The following is a 22,801-nucleotide window of genomic DNA, read 5'->3' as shown; positions in this document are numbered from 1 at the left end:
GTCCACGGCAATCCTTCCCATTTTGGAAGCAGAAGTGTTGGATGGCAACAGCAACAGCAGTGACCCTCAAGTTCTGTGCTCACTTTCAGTAATGTAACTTAGCAGGAGTCACTCACCCTTTGGGGATCATGAGGAAGTCTCTTCTGGCACGCACCTCAGTGGTGGGATGCAGGAAGAGAAGATTCCAGCATTGACATTAGTTCAGAGTCTAAAGCCAAAATGCTTTGAGCAATCTGTGGATCAGTCAGATATTACTGTTGTGGCACAACAAGCTTTTCTTTCAAAAATGGGTTAAAATCAGATTTATCTACAGTCTTAAGTGATTGTCCCCTATAAATAATTATCAAATATTGCATGTGAGCCCCTTCAGCTCTGTTTTTTCTCAACACAAGGAGACAGAAGACGTGATCACATCCTTTGTTTTTTATTTCTTCATCTCATGAAGACTCCTCTGCCTTCTGACTGTGTTACAGTAGCAGGACACCCTTATACTCACCTGCACCCATGCGCCACCTATTTCTGTTCATGTGCTGAGGTGGTTATAACACCCAATTTATAAAGGTCCAGAGGGTGCCCTTGTGTTCAGGCAGGCACTTTTCGTTTAGGGCCACATTACACATAGTAAATAACTTCTGTAGCACTTGAAAATTAATTTTAATGGAGTATAGATAATAACCACCTACAGCTTTGCTCTTGACTTTAAAACAAATGATAAATTGAAGCTTAGCAACCAACAGCCTAAAAGAGAAAGTTGGGCATTCTGTTGGATGCATTGGCCTTGCTTATCCCAGGGCTGCCTGGTTGATTTGTTCCTTATTTTGGCCCAAAACAGTTAACTGTGTGAAGGTAATGATTAAGTGACTCACACCTTTGCCTAATTTTATGCTCCCATGCCTTTGGATTGAACTTTCTCCAGCATTGCTCCATGTTCTTTTAATCTCTGCCTTTGCTCTATGGGGAAGATGTGTTGCTGTCGTGACACCGCTCTCATGGATGTTTTTTCTTTCCCTCCAGCTTTCTCTCCCCTGATGGCTCGTCGATCCCAAAGCTCTTCACAGGGGGACAACCCCCTTGACCCCAACTACCTTCCCCCCCACTACAAGGAGTATTACCGCCTGGCCCTGGATGTGCTCACAGAGGAGGGGAAGGAGAGTTACCAGCGCTTCCTGGCCGAGGAGGCAGCCCCCGATTTCCTCTGTAGCTCTGAGGTAGATCACATAATCCAGAACCTCCAGAAGCCGCAGTACGCCAACCAGGAGGGCAGCACGGACACCGCAGGGGACAATGACATGGATGGATCCTCCGGGACTTACTGGCCCATGAACTCAGATCTTGCTGTTCCTGAGCTTGACCTGGGCTGGCCGATGGTCTTTGGGTTCAGGGGAACAGAGGTGACAACACTGGTGCAGCCACCCCCACCAGACAACCCCAGCATTAAAGAGGAGGCTCGCAGGATGATTCGAGCAGCTCAGCAGGTAAGACAGGGAGAGCCCAGATAGAGCAGAGGTAAATCACACATGTGCCAGAGAAGCATCAGAATAGAGAATCATAATGCAATGGTTTGAGCTTTAACCTCACCCAGTTCCACTCCCCTGCCAAGGGCAGGGAGACCTTCCACTAGACCAGGTTGCTCCAAGCCCTGTCCAACCTTGAACACTTCCAGGGATGGGGCAGCCACAGCTTCTCAGGGCAGGCTGTCCCATATTTAACTCTGCGCTCTGGCAGTGCACTGGAAGCCACTCTCCCTTGTTTTGTCACTCCAGGCCCTTGTCCAAAGTCCCTCCTGTGCTCTCTTGGACCCACTTTAGGCACTGGAAGGTGCTGTATGGTTTCCCTGGAGCCTTCTGTCCTTCAGGCTGAGCAACATCAGGTCCTCTGACAATTCTCTTAACTTTGCTTCCAGAACCTGACAAAGGAGCAGGATGGTTCAAATCCACCATTGACTGTACTAAAGCTTGGCTCTGCTCTGCTGTCATGGCACAGTGTCCAAGACCATGCTAAAATACACCAAGAGTTCACAGAACCCCAAAACATTAGAGATTGGAAGGGACCTCTGGAACTGGACCTGTCCACCCCCCTGCTCAGAGGAGGTCAGTTAGAGAGGGTCACTCAGGATGTGTCCTTGAGCATCTCCAAGGGTGGAGACTAATCCTTTCTGTTCCCATAGTGATGGTCTCCTTAGAATCCCAGAGGCTTTTCTGTAACTGAACTGTAATTTCCTGTGTTTCAGTTTGTATCTTATCCTCTCCCTGGACACCACTGAGATGAGTTTGGCTCCTTCTTCCTTACACCCTTTCCATCAAGTATTTATATCCAGGGAGCTAGGAAGGACAGGAAGGTTGACCTGTGAAGCTGCCTCCCATATAATCAGCACATGGCTGCAGCTGATTAGTGGCTGCCTGAATGCTGGCCAGGAAGTTACCTAAAAATGGCACATGGATGTTGGCATGGGGGGACCAGCTCCACACACCATCCACTGTGATCACATGGCCAAAAAAATAACGGAATAATTGGATTGATGAGTCAGGAAACACCCAGGGAGTTTTCCCCTCACCTGCATACACAGAACATGCACCTTCCTGGACAGAAATTACCTTTCCAGTTCGGGGTCCACAGTGCTTAATGGGACCTTTAATTGGGATGTTTCCTGTTTCAAGAGGAAGCTGAGATGGGGAAAGTGCAGCTTTGGGGTGTGAGAAGCTGGGATACATGGTTGGTCAGGGCATGAGCCAGCATGGGTGGCTGACGTGTCCCTGCATCCCTTCCCCAGGTGGTGGCCATTGTGATGGACATTTTCACGGATGTGGATCTGCTCTTTGAGGTGCTGGATGCTGCTTCTCGCCGAGTGCCTGTCTACATCCTGCTGGATGAAATGAACTCCCAGCTTTTCCTTGACACAGCTGCTAAGTGCAGAGTCAACCTGAACTATGTGGAGGTGAGCCAAGACCTGTCCTCCCTGATTTATGTCCTAAGGGGGTGTGTCCTGCAACACAGAGGGCCAGTATGGCAGGAAACACGTGAGAAAGGGGAGAATGGGCCGTAGCCTGGTGAAAGATGAGTATGAAGACAGTGAGGAGAGCTGGCATGACATGAAGTGAAGGCTGAAGATGTGTTGAGAAAAGGTTTTGTACATCGGTGTGTCTGCAGGCAGAACCACTGGAGCTAGAGAATAATCCCAGTGGCAGGATGGAGGTTAAAAGGAGACAGGGAAGGAGGGTCCCAGGAGGGAATGAGGGTCCCATCTGAGTCAGTGCCTTTCTGGTTTGCAGTTCCTGAGGGTGAGGACAGTGTCTGGCCCAACCTACTACTGCCGCACGGGGATGTCCTTCAAGGGGCACCTGAAGGAGAAGTTCCTGCTGGTGGACTGCATGGTGGTGCTGAGTGGCAACTACAGGTGAGGAGCCCTGTCCAGTTCAGAGAAAGAGACACTCAGGTACTTTGTGCAAGGGGCTGTCTGCAGAGGAGCTCAGCTCCCATCTGGTCCATTCCAGGGAGAATTTGGCATAGAGTAAGGAATGTAAGATTTAATTTGATCTTAGTCTGGATCAAATTCATTTTGACCTCCACACACAGAATCATCAAGTCACAGCATGGTTTGTGTGGGTAGGGACCTGAAAGCTCATACTGTTCCACCCCAACAGCCCCACATGGGCAGGGACACCTTCCACTAGACCATATTTCTCCAAGCCTCATCCCATCTGGCCTTGGATACTTGCAGGGACAGGCCAGCTTCTCTGGACAACAGAGAGGTGGATGGTTTTAGTGATGGGTGGTTTTAGTTAGGATTGAGATCAGCCATTACCATCCTTTTGGGAACAACAATCTTACCAGCTAAGGCATTCATTTTTGGAAGAATAAATGTTTTTAGAGATTTGCAGTAGAAGAATTTCTCCTTCACATATTGAAAGTGTGATGGGATATCACACTGTCATGCTCTAAGAATGTAATAATAGAGTCACAAAATGGTTTGGGTTGGATAGACCCTAAAGCTCATAGGGCTTCTCCCCATGCTGTTGGCAGGAAGACCTTCTAGACCAGGTTGCTTAAAGCCTACCTCTTTTGGTGGAAGATAAGCAAATAGAATTAAGGGTATTTTAAAACACAGCATATGAAGGAAAAAATATAACAATCTGATTAAAGTGCATATTCCTTGATAATAAGATTCCACTTTGGCTTTTTTCCCTGATGTTTGAAAAGAATTACATTTGATGCTGTACCAAACAACTAACTGTTCCAAATGGATCATTTTTTGTTTATGAGAGCATCAAGGTAATAGTTCAGGACTACTTCTGCCACACTCCCACGTGCTTTGGGCTTTCAAATATTGTGTCATTTCTGAAGTGGGAAGTCGTGGAAGTGTTCAAGATGATGCTCAACAAAGCTTGGAGCAACTTGGGCTAGTGGAAGGTGTCCCTGTGCATGGCAGGGGGGTGAAACAAAGTGTGATGGTCCCTTCCAACTCAAACCAGTCTGGGATTCTGAGAGACAGGCTGGTGAATTGGTAAAGCAGCATTCTGGCACTTCCACATGGATATGAGGGACAAAAGTTTTGCTCACTGAAGAACAGTGAGCAGCAGTTTTTTGGGAAAAGTACTCCAATTTGCAGTGGAGGTAGATGCACCAACTAAACAAGTCCTTGAGCCCAGACAACCCCAAACCAAAGCTTCCTTCACATTAAGAATTAAAAAACCTGTGGGAAGTAAAAAAAAGACAGTAGTTCTAAGGGTTTTGGTTAAGCCCAGCAGGCAGCCAAGGTGGGACACAAATGGTCCCTCGTGATTCCCAGCAGGATGTGGTGAAGAACTGTAAAGGTGAGAACATTCCTGGGTTGTGATACAGTTTTAACAGCTACAGCAAACCTGTGCACACAGATGAGACAAAATAAGGGGTCTCTTCTCTGCTTCCCATTAGGGGAATTTCCAGATAGGGAAAAATGATGCAGAGCTTGACTTGGGAAGATGAATGCCAGAACACTGAACATCTTCCTCCCTTATCTCCAGCCCGGTTCCTTCTGTTCAGTCCCCCTCAAACTGTGTGGGTGGAAGGGTTGTGCCACCCCAGGAATAAGATCTTGGGTTTGTCTTTTCAGATGTTCATGTCAGCACAGCTCCCCAGCCTTTGGGGTCCCCCTGACTGGGGTCACCTGCCGGGTGCTGAGGGTACACACTGACTGTCGTTCAGGTCATTACTGACAGTGTTAAAGACAGGAACATCTACTTCACATAGGGATTATCATCAGCTCACACTCTGAGTGACACAATTGACCGGCTTTTTAGAACAGAAATCATTTATTGCCTCATAAAATTCTCTGCAAAGATGTGATCCCATATCAATCAAGCTACTAGATTTGGGACCAGTCATGTGTAACAAGTAGCTGCAGGAGAAATTTCTACTGTTATTTTGCCCTATTTCTCCCCAACCAGAAAAGGTAGAATTTGCTTCAGGTGAGCAAATGTTTTAATGAGTTACTGAGTGGTAACACTCAGTACAGCTGAGTTACTCAGTGGTAACACCCTCCATCACTTCTGTTCTCTCTACAGTTTCATGTGGTCCTTTGAGAAGATTCACAGGAGTATTGCACACATCTTCCAGGGTGAGCTGGTGGCCAGCTTTGATGAAGAATTCCGCATTTTGTTTGCACAGTCGGAACCTCTCGTTCCTCCAGCCAATGTCTTGGCAAAGGCAGAAAATTCGTTCGCCATGGCTCCCTTTGGCAATAACATGCCTTTCTTTCCCAAAAAAGGCCCCCTGATGTTCCAGAGGGATGAGAGTCTCTTCCCCTCCTTCATGGACAGAGTGGATCCGGACAGGTACTTCCTCTCCAATTTTCGACGGGATGACATGCTGCGGCACACTGTGGAGGGATCAGCCATGCGGATGTATAAAAAGGTGGAAATGGAGAATTCCCAGATGGATCCAGTCAGGGGTTTCCTCCGTTCCAAGCAGCTGGAGCTGGACGCTTTTAAGAGACACAGTTTTGCAGAAGGAACGTTTGAAAATTTTGCTTCTGCCAAACAGTACACCCGGCAGATGTTCATGAACAACATGGACGAGTTCAAAATCCAATCCAGTCATTTCCAGAAGGACCAGTTCTACCAGTACCAGTTTGAACATCCCCATCTTTCTGGCAGACCTCAGGGATTCTTTGAGAGGATTCGAGGTGGGAGGCCAGGATTCAATGAACTGGAAGACTATGGAGAGGGACCCCGATACCCTGAACTGGAGCCCAGTTTCCCACAAGAGGGTTTCCCCTTACGGCTGGATTACGTGCCCTCAAATTCTTCCAGGGAGGTGAGACACGGCTCTGACCAGCTGAACCCTGCGGGCAATGGCCCCATGGGAATGATGCTACGGAGGCAGAATATAGGACAGAAATTCATTTGCCAGACTTCTCCCACGCAGAAGCAGAGCCTGGAGCAGCGCCTGTTCCTACAGGACAAGGATGAAGACCAGGATGATGACAAGAGCATGCAGGAAAACAGAACAGGGTTACGGAACTGGAGGATTTCTTCGTACCTCAGTGCATACCAGTCTGAACCAGATGAAGGGCTCCCAATGCCGATGGAGTCCGAGGCATATAACGATGCTCTTGGGGATCCCCTCACAAAGCACCCCACCGACCTCGTCCCAGCCTTCAAATCCCCCATCCCTTTCAATAGCAAGCCACTGGGAATTGACAGTGCCAAAGAATCTGCAGATCCTGATAGAGCAGGTGAAGAAACCTCTATAATGAAACCAGATGCCTTCAGGTCCAGGATAAATCCCTTGATCCAGAGGAGCTCCAGGCTCAGGTCCTCTCTGATTTTCAGTGCTGCCAAATTAGATCAGCCCAACACCACAATAGAAAAGGTGCAGATGATCCAAAAAGAGCAAATGTCCAGTGAGTTAACAAAGGACAATGAAACTGTCAAGACAGCTGCCTCCTCCAAAGTGGCTGAGCTGCTGGAGAAGTACAAAGCTGTGGGCAAGGACATGGAACGGGGCACAGTCACCCACACCAAAGCTGTTTCAGGTTACCTACAGGAGGAATCACAGAACACAGAGAAGAAATGTACCAAATCTGTGCAGTATAAGATTCTGGAGAGCAGGGTGCTGGACTCCAAAGACTCCTGCAGTACTTACAAAATGCATGGAGAGTTGGACAGAGCATTTGGAATGGCCTCATCCACCCCCCAGCTTGGGGATGTGTTGAGTAAAGATCCCCTGGCACATCTTGGCACTAAGGTGGACAAGCTGTCATCCCGATTTTACCCCATTGAGAACAAACCTCCTCTTCCAGAGAAGGAGAGCCTGATATTTGTAGGAGACACTCAGAAATTGGCTCTTCCAGAGAAGAAGGACAGAGTGACCTTCAGAGAAGACTCTCCAAAATTAGTCAACACAGAAATGAAGAAACCACAGGTTAGGGCAAGTACTGCATCCTCAGTTCTAGAAAGCCTGTCTAGAAGTCAAGGGTCTGACAGCTCTCTCAACAAATCTGAGGAAGACTGTTCAAAACAAGAGCAGAACCCCATGGAGTTTCTAAGAAAAGGGTCCCTACGGCTGAAGCAGCTTTTGAACCCAAAAGGTGAAAAGAAATTGGAGGAGGAACCTGCTTCTGAGAGTGGGAAATGTGACAAGCAGGCAGTGGTTCTCAAACGATCATCGATAGCGGATGGCCAGGAAGCAATGGAAGAAGAAAAACCCCACAAATTCACAGCACCTGTCCCTCCCAAGAGCAGCCAGACGACACAAGGGAGGTTTCCTTCCTCCACAGCCAACATCCTGTACAGCAGCAACTTGCGTGACGACACCAAGGTGATCCTGGAGCAGATCTCTGCCAACAGCCAGAAGAACAGAGCCGAGCTGGCCAAGCAGCTGCCATCCACCAGCAACCCTGACCTCTCCAGGTCGACCACAAGCTTGGAAAGAAAAGGGGAAAAGGAGAAAAGCTGCAACATCCACAGGTCTGAGAGCTTTGGGAGCCAGAAACGGAACCTCCAGAGGCAGCCATCAGAGGATAGAGACACCCTCCTGAAAAAAATGGAGAACATGCGTAAGGAGAAGCGAGTCTACAGCAGGTTTGAGGTGTTCTGCAAGAAGGATGAACACACGAGTCCCAGTGAAGAGGAGTATGACACAGATGCCAAAGACAAGAAAATGGGAAAATTCATGCCCAAGATCCTGGGGACCTTCAAGACCAAAAAATGATCCTAGAAATCCTATTTAATTCCATTTAATCACTGACTGTCACATGGAAACAAGGAAGAAACTTGTCTATGATGGCTACAAACCCCAGTGGCAATGCTCTTCTTGGTTAGTGAGCAGAAATATATCCAGCATGAGCTTCCCATGGCACAGTTTGCTCAATAAAGTCAGGTGGTATCAAACAACTTTATCACAATATGTTCCAAATAAAACAATTAAAATGCCAACATGATTAAAAAACAAGTCTGTTACGGTACAAAACTAAGTGATAGTCTCTGTTAAACCCAAGGAATATTTTCAGCAGACAAAACCATTCATAAAAGAAAAAAAAAAGAATAGAAAATTCAGTACTTGATTTTGGGCCAGAAAAGATAAATGCATACAGACACACACACAGGTATTAACTGGAAAAAGTATTTAAACCTCAGTGGTTTCTCAGGTGAAGTTACTCTTTTTCTGTATCTCACAAGGAGTCAGACACAGGAGGCACCTTTTTGAAGGTTTACATCCAAAAAAAAAAAGAAAATAGTCGTAATCAATGTTTTGGCCTAGTCTGTGGTTCTGATCTTCCCCAGCAGCACAGGCCCAGCTTTTTTGTATTTTCCAATTCCTGAGCCTGCGGGGGCTGGTTTGCTTGTGGTTTGTTTCTTTGTGTATAGGGAATTACTTATTTTAGGGGCTGAGCTGAAAGAACCTGCTGAGGTGCTAGTGATGGAGAAGAGCTTGGTTTTAGGAGGCTTTTTCAGGTGAGTCTGAGTTTAAATAAGCATCTAAAGTAAAATCCTGCCTTGGCCAAGTCGTGACTTCCTTGACAGTGTAACTGCAGTTCATGAGGTGACAGGTCTGGAGCAGCGTGAGCAGCTGAGAGAGCTGGGGGGGATAACAACCATTCTTCACAGGCAGAGTAAAACCTCAGGGACAGAGACAAGACCTTCAAGTTAATGAGGAAAATGTATCCAAAATAATCATTGAAACAGGAATATGAAGTTTCCTGTAGTCCCAGTGTAGACTGGAAACACCTTTACAATGTCGCAGCAATAGCATCTCATGAAATTTTGCTTTCTTAAAGCAAAAACAATAGAAATGACCAATTCACTGAAGAAGACTGCCTACCAATAGGCAATTTCCTTCTCAACACAGCAAATGCTGCTTTGAAAGACAAGATTTTATGCAGTGCCATATAAAGAATTTATTATTACAATATTACACACAAGAGAAGCTAATAAAATTAAATATTGCAGAAGAACCCATCTGTATTTCAAATGCTTTTCTACTTGATTTTAACAAAACCAGACCATAATGAACTCTGTTCATCTAGCCTAGAACAGTCATAGAAATGAGTGAAGGGTTGTAAGATTACCTGTGAAGAGTTAGGTCTTCATGGTCTTCAGAGAACAATTACCCATTCTATTCAAAAAAATACCCACAGTTTAGGCAGACTGCTGAAGATCCCTGGATGGGCTGGAAGGGACCTTTTAAAGGTCACCCAGTCCCAACCCCTGCCTGCCATGGCAGGGACACCTTCCACTATCCCAGGTTGCTCCAAGCCCTGTCCAACCTTGAACACTTCAAAGGATGGGGCAGCCACAGCTTCTCTGGGCAACCTGTCCCAGGGCCTCCCCACCCTGACAGGGAAGGATTCTTTCCCAAGATCCCACCTAACCCTGCCCTCTGGCAGTGGAAGCCATTCCCCCTTGTCCTGTCCCTCCAGGCCTGTGTCCAAAGTGCCTCCCCAGCTCTCCTAGAGAGGTTGTTTGGGTTTTTTTAGAGGCTCAGAAGGGGCTCAAAGGTCTTCCCAGAGCCACCTTTCCTGCAGGCCAGACACCTCCAGTTCTCCCAGCCTATCTCCAGAGCAGAGGGGCTCCAGCCCTCAGAGCATTTTCTTGGCCTTGCACTTGGCTTTGTTGAACTTTAAGAGGCTCCCCTGGAACCTGACTATGTCTAAAAACCACTCAAGTATCAAAATAATGCAGTTTGCTGTGATTTTTTGCAGTCATTCAAACGAGGAATATGAACCGACAGCATTCCCTGTTCTCAGGGTGTGAGAGCAAACACAGCGTGTCCTTGACTGCTGAGACTGAAGGCAGAGGGGTTGGATTCCCTTTCCTATTAGCTTGTCCACAGGAAAGAATGATGTTGTCCTAAGCAATGAATAAAGCATTTCCTCATATTTTGCTCTCCCCTGCTGCCCTTGCTTAGTCAGGGGCTGAAGGATGAGCTGTACCTCACCTGTCTAGAACATCTCCACAGTCACTGCTCAGGATTTTTGGAGGCCTTTGCTATTGGAAGGTTCTGCAGCGCAGATTTACTGATGGTTCCATAAGCTTGGGAATAGCTGCCCATGGATGCCTTTGGATCACCCACAGCTCCCACGTTTGCAGTGATCTGGAACATCTTTTTACTGGGCTTCAGAAGGGGACGAACATCTTTACTGTGACTCTGAGAGTTTCTAGGATTCTGTGTGAGAAAGAAAAGCCAAGAAAAGTTAACAACCTGGAATCAGAAATAGGACACAGGTTTGGCTTTGGTCAGCACTATCCTCTCAGGAGACAAACACAAACTCAGGGCACATGTAGGATGATCTTCTCCCTCTTCTGCTCTTCTAGTCACAGAAAGTTGTTCACAATTCCCTAAAGATTCTTCCAAATGCATTGGTCATGTGTACACCTGCATGTGCAGCAAGTCCCATCTTGGGGAATTTTCTCTCAAAACATTTTGGAACAGATTCCAAATCAGAGAGGGGGGTTGCAAGTGTGCTAATGGACATGCTTGAAAGTTTCTGACAACCTGAGCTAGTGGAAGGTGTCCCTGACCATGGGAGAGGGGTGGAACAAGGTGAGTTTTTTGGTCCCTTCCAACCCAAGCAGTCTGTGATTCTGTGAATCTGTGGTGCCTCCTTCCATACTCTTCCTCTGTCATAAACTTCCTCCGATCACCACTGCAGGCGCCAGCAGTCACCAAGCAGCAAACAGCCAGCTCAGGAAGAAAAAAAGCAGGAGCAAGAGGTCATTAAAGAACCCAGTGAGGGTGATGACTTTAGCAAGAAAGCATGGCCAAGATCAGGGAAGACTGACACCCTCACAGCTCAGCAACAGCAATCCATCAGAACCACAGAATCATAAAACCACAGAATCACTGAGGTTGGAAAAGCCCTCTAAGCCCACTGAGTCCAACCACCCCCCCCAGCACTGCCAAGGCCACTGGTAATCCATGTCCCCTAGTGCCACATCCACGTGGCCATTAAGTGTCCCCAGGGATGGGGACTCCACCACTGCCCTCAGGCAGTCTGTGTCACAGCTGCACAGCCCTTTGCATCTGGGGTTTTTTCCAATATCCAACCCAAACCTCTCCTGGAACCCACTTGAGGCCATTTCCTCTCATCCTGTCACTTGCTTCCTGAGAGCAGATCCTGACCCCCACCTGGCTGCACCCTCCTGTCAGGGAATTGCAGAGAGTGAGAAGGTCGACCCTGAGCCTCCTTTTATCCACAGCTACTGCTGCTGCTCCAGACTCTGTTCTGTCCTCTGGACACACTCCAACCCCTCAATGGGGCCCCTCCTTTCTTGCTGTGAAGAGCCCAAACTTGTCCCCAGGACTGGAGGTCCCTCAGCAGTGTCCAGCACAGGGGACAGGCACTGCCCTGGGCATCTGGCCACACTGTGGCTGGTACAAGCCAAGTGCCGTTGGCCTCTTGCCCACCTGGGCACACCTGGTCTCATGTTCAAGCTACTGTCATCAGCACCAGCAGGTGACCTTTTCCAGCCTTCCAGCCACTCTGCCTGGAGCACTATATGGAGTTGCTGAGACCCAGGTTACCACAAGTAAGAACTAGAAGTTAAGCTACTCACATTGTAAAGGTTCTGCACACTTGTAGGAGAGAGCTGAGTGTTTATCCATGTGGTTTGTCTCCCTGGATTTTCATTGTTGGAGATTCTGGACTGTTGAGGTGGTGCAGAACAGTTCCTGATCCCAACACCAGGATTTGCATTTCCTGCAGAAGGAAAAACATGAGGGAAAGTAGGAAAATCAGAAGAACACAGAACACATTGACTGAGGAAGGGACAGTCCCATACTCAACACTCATTCAACAGTGTTTTGTTCTTATGTAATTTCCCTCCCACACTTTCAGCCCCTCATTTTACAATGAAAATTCCCTTAATTTCTTTTACAGCACTCATTCTCTCTTCCCCGGACTAGGTGGGTTACACCCCAGTGTAGGAGGGTGGTACCTACTCTGCACAGTGGTGTGTGTGATGGGGTTGTACATCATCACACTAATCTGTGATCTCTGACATACAGTTCTGGCCACATCCTTTTGGCTAGATCCTTTTGGCTGGTCCCCAGCTGTGGCTCCAGTGTGCACATGTGAAGGGTTTAGAAGAGGGGGTGTTGGTTCTTGCTGGCCTTTCCTGATGGGTACAGTCACCGAGCTGAAAGCTGGGAGGAGTGTGCTGGATTCAGACTGTCTCAGCTGAATGTTTTCTCTCCACCCTTGCTCCTTTGGAAGGCTCTTTGACTTATTTTCAAGGATCATCTGCAGAACAGAAAAGCTGGTTAGACTTGATACAGAAATACAGCAGAAAAATAAAACATCAAAATAAAGAGGAATACTTATAAAGATCTGCAATTTATTTTACAGGGTAAGAAACCATTTTGGAACTAGGTGATCTTTAAAGTACCTTTCAACCCAAACCATTCTATGAATCTTTTTCAGACATCATGTTTCAGAGATTTTTCTTTGCCCTGTGGGAATTTGACATGTAAAGGTCTCTCAAAGATTATGACTGAACTGGAACTGGCTGATCAAACACCAAGGTGTAACCATGCCAGCAGGTACAGAAAGCCCAGGGGAACACAAAGACAAGAAAATGACAGAATTTTTTAAGTGTGTGCAAGAATGGCAGGTTACCTGGAGGATTAGGATTTGGGAAAATAGGATGAAGTACCTCATATAATTTATTTCTATATTCTGCCACAGACAGTTGGACATCATCACCCAAAGGAAGGATCACATCAAAATCCAAAGAGGGCTCCCTGGAAGGACAGTGGAATCTGAGAAAATGAGAACACATCATGTAATTCACTGACTGGATATTAAAATTTAAACAGGATTGTTAAACAATCTCATTGTTTAATGTAAATAGGGTTGGAGAAGATAAAGAATTAGCTTTGCCATTTTTTCTGTAATGCATCTAAAGAAAATTTGTGCCAAGGTCAGGTTTGTAATGTATCAGAATGTATCAGGGGAAGCTGCATACTGGTGTCAGTCTCACCTTCTCACGTAAGGATGCTGCAAAGCCTCCTCTGCTGTGAGCCGTTTGTCAGGGTTAAATACCAGAAGTTTCTTCAGCAGATCCAAGGCAGGCAATGGAGTAGAGGATGGGAAAATCTCCTCAAATGCTACTCGCTGCCTAGAAGTCAGGAAAAAAGTGATACAAGCTCTCAGTGTCTAATTCCCAGTGAGGGCAGGAGTGACAGTTCCAGGATCACATCAAGGTGACACCAGACACGAGTTCACCCACAGTGTGTAATAATCCCTGAATCCTAGAATGGTTTGGCTGGGAAGGGACCTTAAAGCTCACCACTTTCCAGCCCCATGATCCCACAAATCTAGACCTGAGATTATAGAAACATACTTCTCTGTAATTTACAGAGAAGATAAAATTTAAAAATCTGGTTTTGCATTTTGAAATCCCAAATATAATTGTGAACATAATAAAGAAGAAAGTATCTTCCAAAAAATCAGTTTTAAGCACCAAATCTTACTCATCTTGTAAATAATTTTTATTTAAGGAGACAAAGCCCCTTCCAGTGCCCCTTCCAGTAAGAGGCTCAAAGGCAGCTGGAGAGGGACCCTGGACAAGGGCCTGGAGTGACAGCACGAGTGGAAAGGGTTTCCCACTGCCAGAGGGCAGGGTTAGATGGGGTATTGGGGAGAAATTATTGCTTGTGAGGGTCCTGAGGGAGTGAAATGATTTCCTGGAGAAGCTGTGACTGCCCCATCCCTGGAAGGCCAGGGGGGATGGGGCTTGGAGCAACCTGGTCTAGTGAAAGGTATCCCTGTCCATGTCAGGGGGGCAGAATGAGATGATTTTTTTAAGGTCCCTTCCCACTCAAACTTCTGATTGTTCCATGACTCCATGGTCCCACATTAGATGATCTGAGACACAGGAACACCTCAAGCTTACCGGGAACTCATGTGGCTAATAACTGAGGCCTTGTACTCTGACTGCAGAGCCAAAATATCTGCAATAATAAAAAGACACTGTCACTGCCAAGATGAGGATTGGCAGAGCTACACAGTTTATGACAGAAAGCCAATATTTGATATTAACATAGGAAATTATCCTCATGAAACTAGTTGGAGATCTGTGGAAGGGGGATGGAATATTTACTAACAAATTTTCAAAGCTGATTTTTGAATTCCTATTTATTCATCATACACTTCATAAACTTGCATTCTCATAGTAACAGATGCAGAAGCACCACAATATCTGAATTTCTTATTTTCCTCTAACACTAACATTCAAGATGAAGATTTTAATTTCTGTAATGAGAGATACCTTCTTCCTTGACCCAGCCAGGCTGCTTTCTTCCGTTCTTAACCCCTTCTCTAGATACCTTTCCCCACAGCAGAGTCCTACCTTCTGGGGATGGAGCAGGGATGACCCTCAGGATCTGCTCTATTTGATTCATTGTTGATGTTCCAGGAAAAAGTGGCTTTCCAAGCAGCATCTCTCCGAGAATACAGCCAATGCTCCACATGTCTACACCCTTAGTGTAACTACGAACAGGAATAGAACAGAGGTAGGTTTAAATCATGCAAATATTTTCCTGTACCTGTATCACATCATCTACATTGATTTATTTGCTAGAAAGCTCACCCGGTGATTTCTTACATATAAATGCTCACGGGTTTGAACTATAAATTGAATAGCATTTGGGAATCATGAGTCTGGCAAGCATGAAACAGAAAGATTTATCCTACTCAAAGTCTAGTCTAAGAAATCATAAAAGAAAATATATTATAAAGAAATTCCAGAACAAGGTCTGGCATTATTAAAGGTAATGCCAGAACAAGATATTATATCCTTTTCATATGATCAAGGATGAAGATACACATTGCTCTTACTTTGGTCATAATGCATATACAAAGTAGTTACAATTCATTAAGAATTACATTTTTAAGCAAAGCAAATACCAAACAGTGGGTATAGGACAGTTTGCAAAACATCCACATTTAAATCCCATCCATATTGGGATACTATCCTTCATCTATTTATTTATGTTTCTGGTTTTCATATTTAATTGAAAAAAAGGACTAAGCCTGACTAACAGGCAGCTGGTTTAACATTTGATTAGGGAATATTTCATGAAGGTCGATCAAAAAACACTTCTTTAATTTGGAAAAGAGGACTATGTTCTCAAGCAGATTTTTTAAAGTTGTGGGTTTTAAGGGAGAAGAAAGAAGTTTGGTGGGAGAAAGGAGGACAAACAGATGAGCTGCTCAAGCATGTACACTGACACTCTAAGAACACAGGAAGAACATGTACACATTCATAAGAGGTTTTTCTACCACAGAAGTTTAATGGTATACTGAGAAAACAGACTGCAGACATGACACTGCGTATGGTGACACTGAAAATTAAAAGACTGAAGACTTTTAGACAAAAAATTTGCAAGTGGTGAAGTGCCAGGCTCGAACCCCTTCACTCACTTGCGAGAGGCCAGCAGGATCTCGGGGGCTCGGTACCAGCGCGTGGCCACGTACTCGGTGAGTGCAAGGCTGGGCTGGTCCTCGTTCAGCTGGCACAGGGAACGGGCCAGGCCAAAGTCACACAGCTTCACACAGCACTGTGCATCCAGCAGGACATTGGAAGGCTGGATTGAACACAGCACAATTAATTAGCCTTTTACTCTCTGAATAGCAGATTATTATCAAGATTCTTTTCCTAGTCTCATGCTTGTATACTTCTGCATACTGTTCCCGTGGAGACAGGCTGGGACAGCTGGGGATATTCACCCTGGAGAAAAGGCTCCAGGGGAGATCTTAGAGCCCTTTCCAGGGCTCTAAAGGGGTGCCAAGAGAGCTCAGGAGGAACTGTGAACACAGGCCTGGACAGCACAAGCCAGAATGGCTTCCCACTGCCAGACAACAGGGATGGATGGGATATTGGGAAGGAATTCTTCCTTGGGAGGGCGGGGAGGTCCTGGCACAGGCTGCCCAGAGAAGCTGTGGCTGCCCCATCCCTCAAAGTTTTCCAGTCCTGGTTGGACAGGGCTTGGAGCAACCTGGGATAGTGGAAGATGTCCCTGTTCATGGCAGGGGGTGGGAACGGATGGACTTTGAAGGTACCTTCCATCTGAAATCAATCTGTGATTTTATTTAGTGTTCAACAGAAAACTGGAGTGAAGGATACAGACTATGACCGAAATGTACCTTCTGATCCCTGTGAATAACATTCCCTGAGTGGATGAATTTAGTTGCCTTCAGGAGTTGGTAGAGAATGTAGCACTTGTGGATGTCTTTCAGCAAATTCCCCTTCTTAATCACAGCATGTAAATCTGTCTCTGTAATAAACCAACAATATATTTTCATCAGTAAATAACAGTAGTATCATAAACATTCATGTGTAATCACCACCATACCACTATCAAAGTCATAACAAGAATAACTCCTAAGAGAGGCTGGGTTTGAATGGTTGCTGCAATGCTGAGTCTCACCCATGGACTCAAAGATGAGATAGATGTCTTTGTCATTCTCTGCTTGGATAACATCGAGCAGCTTGATGATATTTGGATGTTCTCCAAATTCCTGCACAGGGAAGAGACATAGCTGTCAAAATCATGTGTTTTGCTTGTGAATCATAAAAAGGGACAATAACCTATTTCAGTTTGTATTACTGTCTAGAACAAACACTAACAGGCTATTTCCTTCATTAGGCTTCTTCAGAAATAAACTTAAAAGAAGGATTTAAGTTTGTTCCATAGTAGGAAACCAGTCAATAAAAAAAAATCTCTGTTGAATGAGACATTAGTTCTAACACTCCCTCTATACCGTTTATAATAAAATCCAGTCCCCTTTATGCACTTCACTGTTGCTGCTGAATCAAAGAATTATTGGTGGCATGAAAATAGATCATAGTTGCCATCAGCATTCATAGTTAAAAACCCAACCAATCAGACAGAACATGTCAGTCCGAGAGCTGGCTCAGACACTCACAGGCTGCAGCACTGAGGAACTGACTGCACAGAGATCAGACAGCACACAGAGATACCTGAACGCAGGTATCACACTGCAGGTGAAGTCCATCCTCACATTTTTTGCAGACTGGTAATCTTCATGGGATCATTAAGTTCATCCCCAGCTTTAACAGCTTTTATTTCCCATTTCTGTGCAGCCATGGACACAGTAAACACTTCATAATATTCCAACATTTTATAATGTGCAACATCTAGGAAAGTTCACAAAACAATACATTCACCTGCAGCAACCCGTGACAACACACTCACAAAGCAGTGATACACAGGCAGGCCGTCACACACTTTGTTTTCATTCTGAGAACAGTCACAGTACCCATCCAAATGATCTATAAAAGGTTTTTACCCAAAAGGGGGCATTGCTCTAGAGATGCAGCTAAATCTTGACAGTATTACTTGACTGCCATTTAAGAAGGAGAATTCCACTGTCTCACCCTGCCTTGCCCTGGAACTGATGACAGAAAGTCATGAAAAAAATTTCAATCTGCATTAAAAAAAATTTCAATCTGCATTAAAAAAAATAAGTTACCTTGAAAAAAACCTTGTCAGGGCCAGTTTCATTAATCTTTGCTTAACGAATAATAATGCTACTAACATACTTACCAAAATGACATTCTAAAATTAGCCTAAAATGCACCTGTAGATCTACACCTACACTGAACAGCAAACACAAAACCTGCAAGCAACGACCAGAGCATCAGAGAATCATTCACACCCCAGATTCTACAGCAACTTCTCAATTAGAATAATTGAGATACATAACATAAAATAATAACCTAGTCCATCAAATGACCTTGTGATAAACATCAAGATTGAATAAAGCAACTATTATGCACAGACAAATAAATTAAGATAAACATGCAGTTATGAATAACAGAGTATTTTTCACATCTTTTCCTTTCTGAGCCCTCAGTCTTGAACCTCAAGAAAGAGGCTTGAAATAGGAGGGGAAACTAAAAATCTTGAAGTCTATTGAGCACCAAAATTTATAGAAGTACAGGCTGAACAGCACATTAACCTCCCTCTCCCTGCCCTCCGCTACCAAGGGACTCCTTTCCTTCAGAAGAAATATCCTTTTTTCCCCTGCTCCTTCTCCATCCATCCATTCCAGGAGTGCTGCACTTTTAGAGATGATCTAACTTACAGGTAATTCACTTCTAATTAATTGTTTCTGTTTCTAGCTTGGAAATTTGCAGCTTCTATTTCAGGCTTCAAGATTGTCTAAAAAGTGAAAAAAAGTAATCTCTTTCCTACTTAAACTTGGCAGTCATGGGAAACACCTCTTCTTTGAGGCCTGTCTCACTTGTGTCCTTAGAAAATCACAAGTTATAACAACATTATTCCAAAATATTGATGTTTCTACATGTTAAGTCTGAGGAGGAGTTGACAGATAACTGGAGTGCTACTGATAAGGTCAATTATATCAAAACAAGAGTAGTCTTAAGTTACTCCTTGCAGAACTTCCCTTTTCTTTTGGTTCAATTATTTTAAATTATTTAAATTGCTTACAGCATAATGGAGGAAAACAATTTTGGAGTGTAAATCCCTCTCCCACCCAAGCCCCTTCTCCAAACATGGCAGTTAAAATGTAAGAGAAACAATTTCTATCCACAAAGAAGGAAGAAGTGACAGGAGATGCTGATGTGCTGATGCTGCAGCAGACACATTGCTAAAAATGGAGAAACTAAAAAAAGCCCAAATGGAGAGTTTCATTCAGGTGGGTTCATCCTGAAAGGCTCTTTGCCAAGATGGTGCAGAAAAGAAATTGAAGAGTTTTCAACACTAATCAATGACTGCTGCATTTTGGAAAACAACGGGAGAAAAATACTTAGACATCAGAGAGATGATAAAAAATCAGAGAAGAGGAGGAACGTCAACATTACCTGCAGGAACATAATCTCTCGAAATGTTCTCTAGAAATAAAGAAATAACAGTTTATTATCACCTCAAGAGAACGGCAGAACAGAGATGCAGTTCAATGACAGGGTTAAATCCACTCCTCTTTTGTACATGCCATGATACACGGAGCTTGCTATTTATTGCTTATTTTTATCCCAGTATAGCTGCAGACTGTATTGTTACATACATAATTATCATCTTTCAGAGACAAAAATCCTGAAAATACCTATGGAATTCCACCATGTCTCAGAACACATCAGGACAATAATTTCTCACCTGAGCATCTGTTCTGTTCCTGAAAGCATCAAAAATCTTTTTAACAGCAACTGTTTCTCCTGTCTTGCGGTCAATAGCTTTCCAGACGATGCCATAGGCCTGCAAAGAAGCACGGACAGGTGAGCAGTGTGCTGACACCTGCACGCAGCTCAGGCCTGCAGAGGAACCAGAATGTGTTCAATGATGGACTGGAAGCAGAGGTGATGGAAGGTACATGGAAGAAAGAAAGATTAGGTCGAGGAGCTACTCCACTCAGGAGACAGACTGAGAGAGTTGGGGGTGCTCAGCCTGGAGCAGAAAAGGCTGCAGGGAGATTTTAGAGCTCCTTTCAGTGCCTGAAAGGGCTCCAAGAGAACTCGAGAGGGTCTTTGGACAAGAGCTTGCACTGACAACACAAGTTGGAAGAGCATCCCACTGCCAGAAGGCAGGGTTTAGATGGGATTTGGGAATAAATCCTTCCCTGGGAGGGTGCAGAGGCCCTGACACAGGTTGCCCAGAGAAGCTGTGGCTGCCCCATCCCAGGCAGTGTCCAAAGCCAGGTTGGACAGGGCTTGGAGCAACCAGGTCTAGTGTAAGGTGGCCATGCCCATGGCAAGGGGTAGGACTGAGTGGGCTTTAAAGTCTCTTCCAACCCAGGACTCTAAGGACATCAAGACAGGATTCTCAGTAACACGTGTAGTCCTGGAGCACCGGATCAGGACCTTTACCACACATAAGGCAGTTCAAACAGTTGTACATCAGATAAGTGCTACAGTACTACCCTGCTGGCAATTGGGAAACAGCCTCAAGTTGTGCCAGGGGAGGTTTAGGCTGGATACTGGAAGAAGCTGCAACACAGAGTGCCTCAGGGCAGGCGTGGAGTCCCATCACTGCGGGGATTTAACAGCCACATGGACGTGGCACCAGGGGACATGGATCAGTGGTGGCCTTGGCATAGCTGGGGGAGTGGTTGGACACCACAGGCTCAGAGGGCTTTTCCACCTCAGTGATTCCTTGACTCTGTGAACATAATGAGGGAAATACGAATACTTAGATACTTGTATCAATGCAACTAAACAATAGCAAAGAGCTGCCAGAATAGAAAAGCAGATAACTCGGGAGGGTTTAGAGACTGTCTGAGGACACATATCTTAGAAACTACCATTGGCTCATGTATAAAAATACATTTTATGGAGAAGATATGAGTCGATGCAGTATGATTTGAAGTGATGGGGTTACAGTCAATGTAGAAGGATTTGGCAGGTTCAGAGAGAACGTACTTTAAGACTCGGATACATTTTACTATTTACTCTTGACCTCTTACAGTCCTCCGGAGTTCCCCTGGGTCACCTGGAGCTTCCACCAGGCCCTGAGCGACAGACAGAGTTCCCACGGACGCCTAAACTCCGAAACACCCCTTCAGCTGCCCCGGATCACCTGGAGCTGTCACGGTACCCTGACCTTCACACGGGCCCCCCGAGCTCTCATGAGCCCCCCCAGGTCCCACGACCAGCCCAGATCCCACAGACCACTCCCTGCCAGGCACTCACCCCCTTGCCCAGGCGCCTTTTGATCTCGTATTTGCGGCACACGAGCGGCTCCACCTCGGGCGGGCTCATGGCGGCACCTCCCTGTGGGCTCCCGCTGCCATGGAAACGGCCCCGCGCACCGCGCATGCGCTCAGCCCCGCGGAGCTCGCCCGGCGGCGCCGTGACCTCGGGCGGGCGGCGCGCGAACGCTGAGGGAGGAGAGGCAGCGGGAGGGCCCTTGCTCGGCTTGGGACTCGGGCCTGGACGGACAGCACGGGGGGAATGGCTTCCCACTGCCAGAGGGCAAAGTTAGATGGGGTCTTGGGAAGAAATTCTTCCCTGTGAAGGTGGAGAGGCCCTGGCACGGGTTGCCCAGAGAAACTGTGGCTGCCCTATCCCTGGTAGTGTCCAAGGCCAGGATGGAGCAGCCTGGGATAGTTGAAGGTGTCCCTCTCATGACAGGTTGATGGGATTGGACGAGTTTTAAGGTTCGTTCCAAGGTAAAGCATTCTGAGATTAAATTACGCTTCTTTGGGTTTTCCCCCCCCCCCTAATTTTGATTCTTCTTCCCTACCCCCACCCAAATTCCAGCTTTTCTGATGAGGCTAAATATTATTTAGCTTCATTAAATTTACTTAATACAACACTCTTCAGTGAGTGTTAACACTTTTGTCACGCTCTCTAAGAGTTTTGCTTTCTTTCCTTGTGTTTTATAGCAGGTAGAGAAGATCTCTGAAGCCCAATTCTTGTCTGAAATAGATGGTTGAAATCAAAATTGGTAAGCTGAATGCAGTCATTAGATATTCTGTTGTGTCTTCTTTTTTTTTTTTGATGAGAATATTATGAATGTGGATTTAGTGTAATGGATTTGTATGAATTTGAGATACGACTTCAGTTTTATTAGTGAACTGGTGTCTTTGGTCACGCAGGGATTTGGATTGCTGATGTATACTTCCATCACTACCATCATTCATTTTGTGTGGAAGTTTTCTTTATTTGATAATGATTTCTGATTCTTACAAAGAGGCTTATTCCTCTCAGCCCATATTTTTTAAGAAATTGCATTCAGTTTAGTTTTAAATGTTCATTTAGGATTCCTCAAGGGACTCACTAATTACTTTAGGCTGTACTGTTTATCTGCTTTACATTTATCTGTACATTTATCTGCTTTAGTGTGTTCATAGAGGCATAAAGTTGTGTGTGCACACTTAACAGCATACACCAAAGTTAAGGTCCTGGTTGTGATAATTGCCTCTGTTCTCATTGTAGTAATTAGCCTTTTGGCGTGCTGGGTACCAAGATGGGACAAGGCCATCTGTCTGGCAGCCCAGCTAGTGAGGTTGGTGGAGTGCTGCTTCTGAGACTACTGGTTCAATTCTCATCTCTACCCAAGTCCAAGTTTTATCAGTGACTTGAGCATTTAAATCTGATTAAAATATGATTTAGACAACAGCTGCAATCAATCTAATACAATCTAATGTTTTCACACCTGTTGGCTGTTTATTAAATGCAACCATGGAGAGGGGCTGGGTGCTACATTTTCGTTATCTTTTCTTCATTCACTTTACATGATTTGAGTCTTGTCTATTGAATAACACACACAACTACACAAAAATAGTAAATTAATAATTCTCAGTGTAATAAATGGAATTGTTTCGTGCTAACTAAAT

At 45.3% G+C, this 22,801-nt stretch overlaps 2 protein-coding genes and 1 long non-coding RNA gene across 13 annotated transcripts in view; 2 read left to right on the top strand and 1 right to left on the bottom strand.

The window, feature by feature from the left end:
• FAM83H (family with sequence similarity 83 member H) overlaps positions 1 to 8,805 on the top strand; it is a 25,436-nt gene extending 16,631 nt beyond the window's left edge. For 4 of the 5 annotated variants that reach the window (XM_015618071.3, XM_015618070.3, XM_015618069.3 and 1 more), the window contains exons 2-5: positions 1,015 to 1,475; positions 2,771 to 2,935; positions 3,270 to 3,394; positions 5,541 to 8,805. In XM_015618071.3, the coding sequence (XP_015473557.1) occupies positions 1,029 to 1,475; positions 2,771 to 2,935; positions 3,270 to 3,394; positions 5,541 to 8,190 (3,387 nt within the window). In that variant the 5' untranslated portion in view covers positions 1,015 to 1,028 and the 3' untranslated portion in view covers positions 8,191 to 8,805. Of the gene's footprint in view, positions 1 to 1,014; positions 1,476 to 1,955; positions 2,091 to 2,770; positions 2,936 to 3,269; positions 3,395 to 5,540 lie in introns of those variants that run through there. The other variant, XM_015618076.2, reaches the window with a different exon arrangement.
• Positions 6,344 to 21,259, bottom strand: MAPK15 (mitogen-activated protein kinase 15). 7 transcript variants are annotated; one of them, XM_015618079.1, is made up of 14 exons: positions 21,153 to 21,259; positions 19,624 to 19,722; positions 19,332 to 19,361; positions 16,912 to 17,002; positions 16,628 to 16,758; positions 15,905 to 16,068; positions 14,832 to 14,971; positions 14,376 to 14,433; positions 13,461 to 13,598; positions 13,134 to 13,239; positions 12,421 to 12,721; positions 12,036 to 12,178; positions 10,417 to 10,644; positions 6,344 to 6,429 (listed from the first exon to the last, which is right to left on the bottom strand). In XM_015618079.1, the coding sequence occupies exons 1-13, from the start codon at positions 21,219 to 21,221 to the stop codon at positions 10,438 to 10,440; spliced, it is 1,677 nt and encodes a 558-aa protein (XP_015473565.1). In that variant the 5' UTR covers positions 21,222 to 21,259; the 3' UTR covers positions 6,344 to 6,429; positions 10,417 to 10,437. The 7 variants fall into 7 exon arrangements, with proteins under 7 accessions (XP_015473565.1, XP_015473564.1, XP_015473566.1 ...); XM_015618078.1 differs by lacking the exon at positions 6,344 to 6,429 and adding an exon at positions 7,927 to 8,013; XM_015618080.1 differs by lacking the exon at positions 6,344 to 6,429 and adding an exon at positions 9,359 to 10,328.
• On the top strand, positions 19,718 to 22,795 carry LOC107200086. Its single transcript, XR_001519490.2, has 4 exons — positions 19,718 to 19,833; positions 20,929 to 21,631; positions 21,848 to 21,909; positions 22,401 to 22,795. It is a non-coding gene; the product is annotated as an uncharacterized LOC107200086 (long non-coding RNA).
• Positions 22,796 to 22,801: the final 6 nt, after the last annotated feature.

The sequence above is a fragment of the Parus major genome, chromosome 2 (assembly GCF_001522545.3).
Source record: "Parus major isolate Abel chromosome 2, Parus_major1.1, whole genome shotgun sequence".
NCBI lineage: Eukaryota > Metazoa > Chordata > Aves > Passeriformes > Paridae > Parus > Parus major.
Note: the sequence above shows the minus strand (reverse complement) of the source record. Positions and strands in the feature narration are given on the sequence as shown.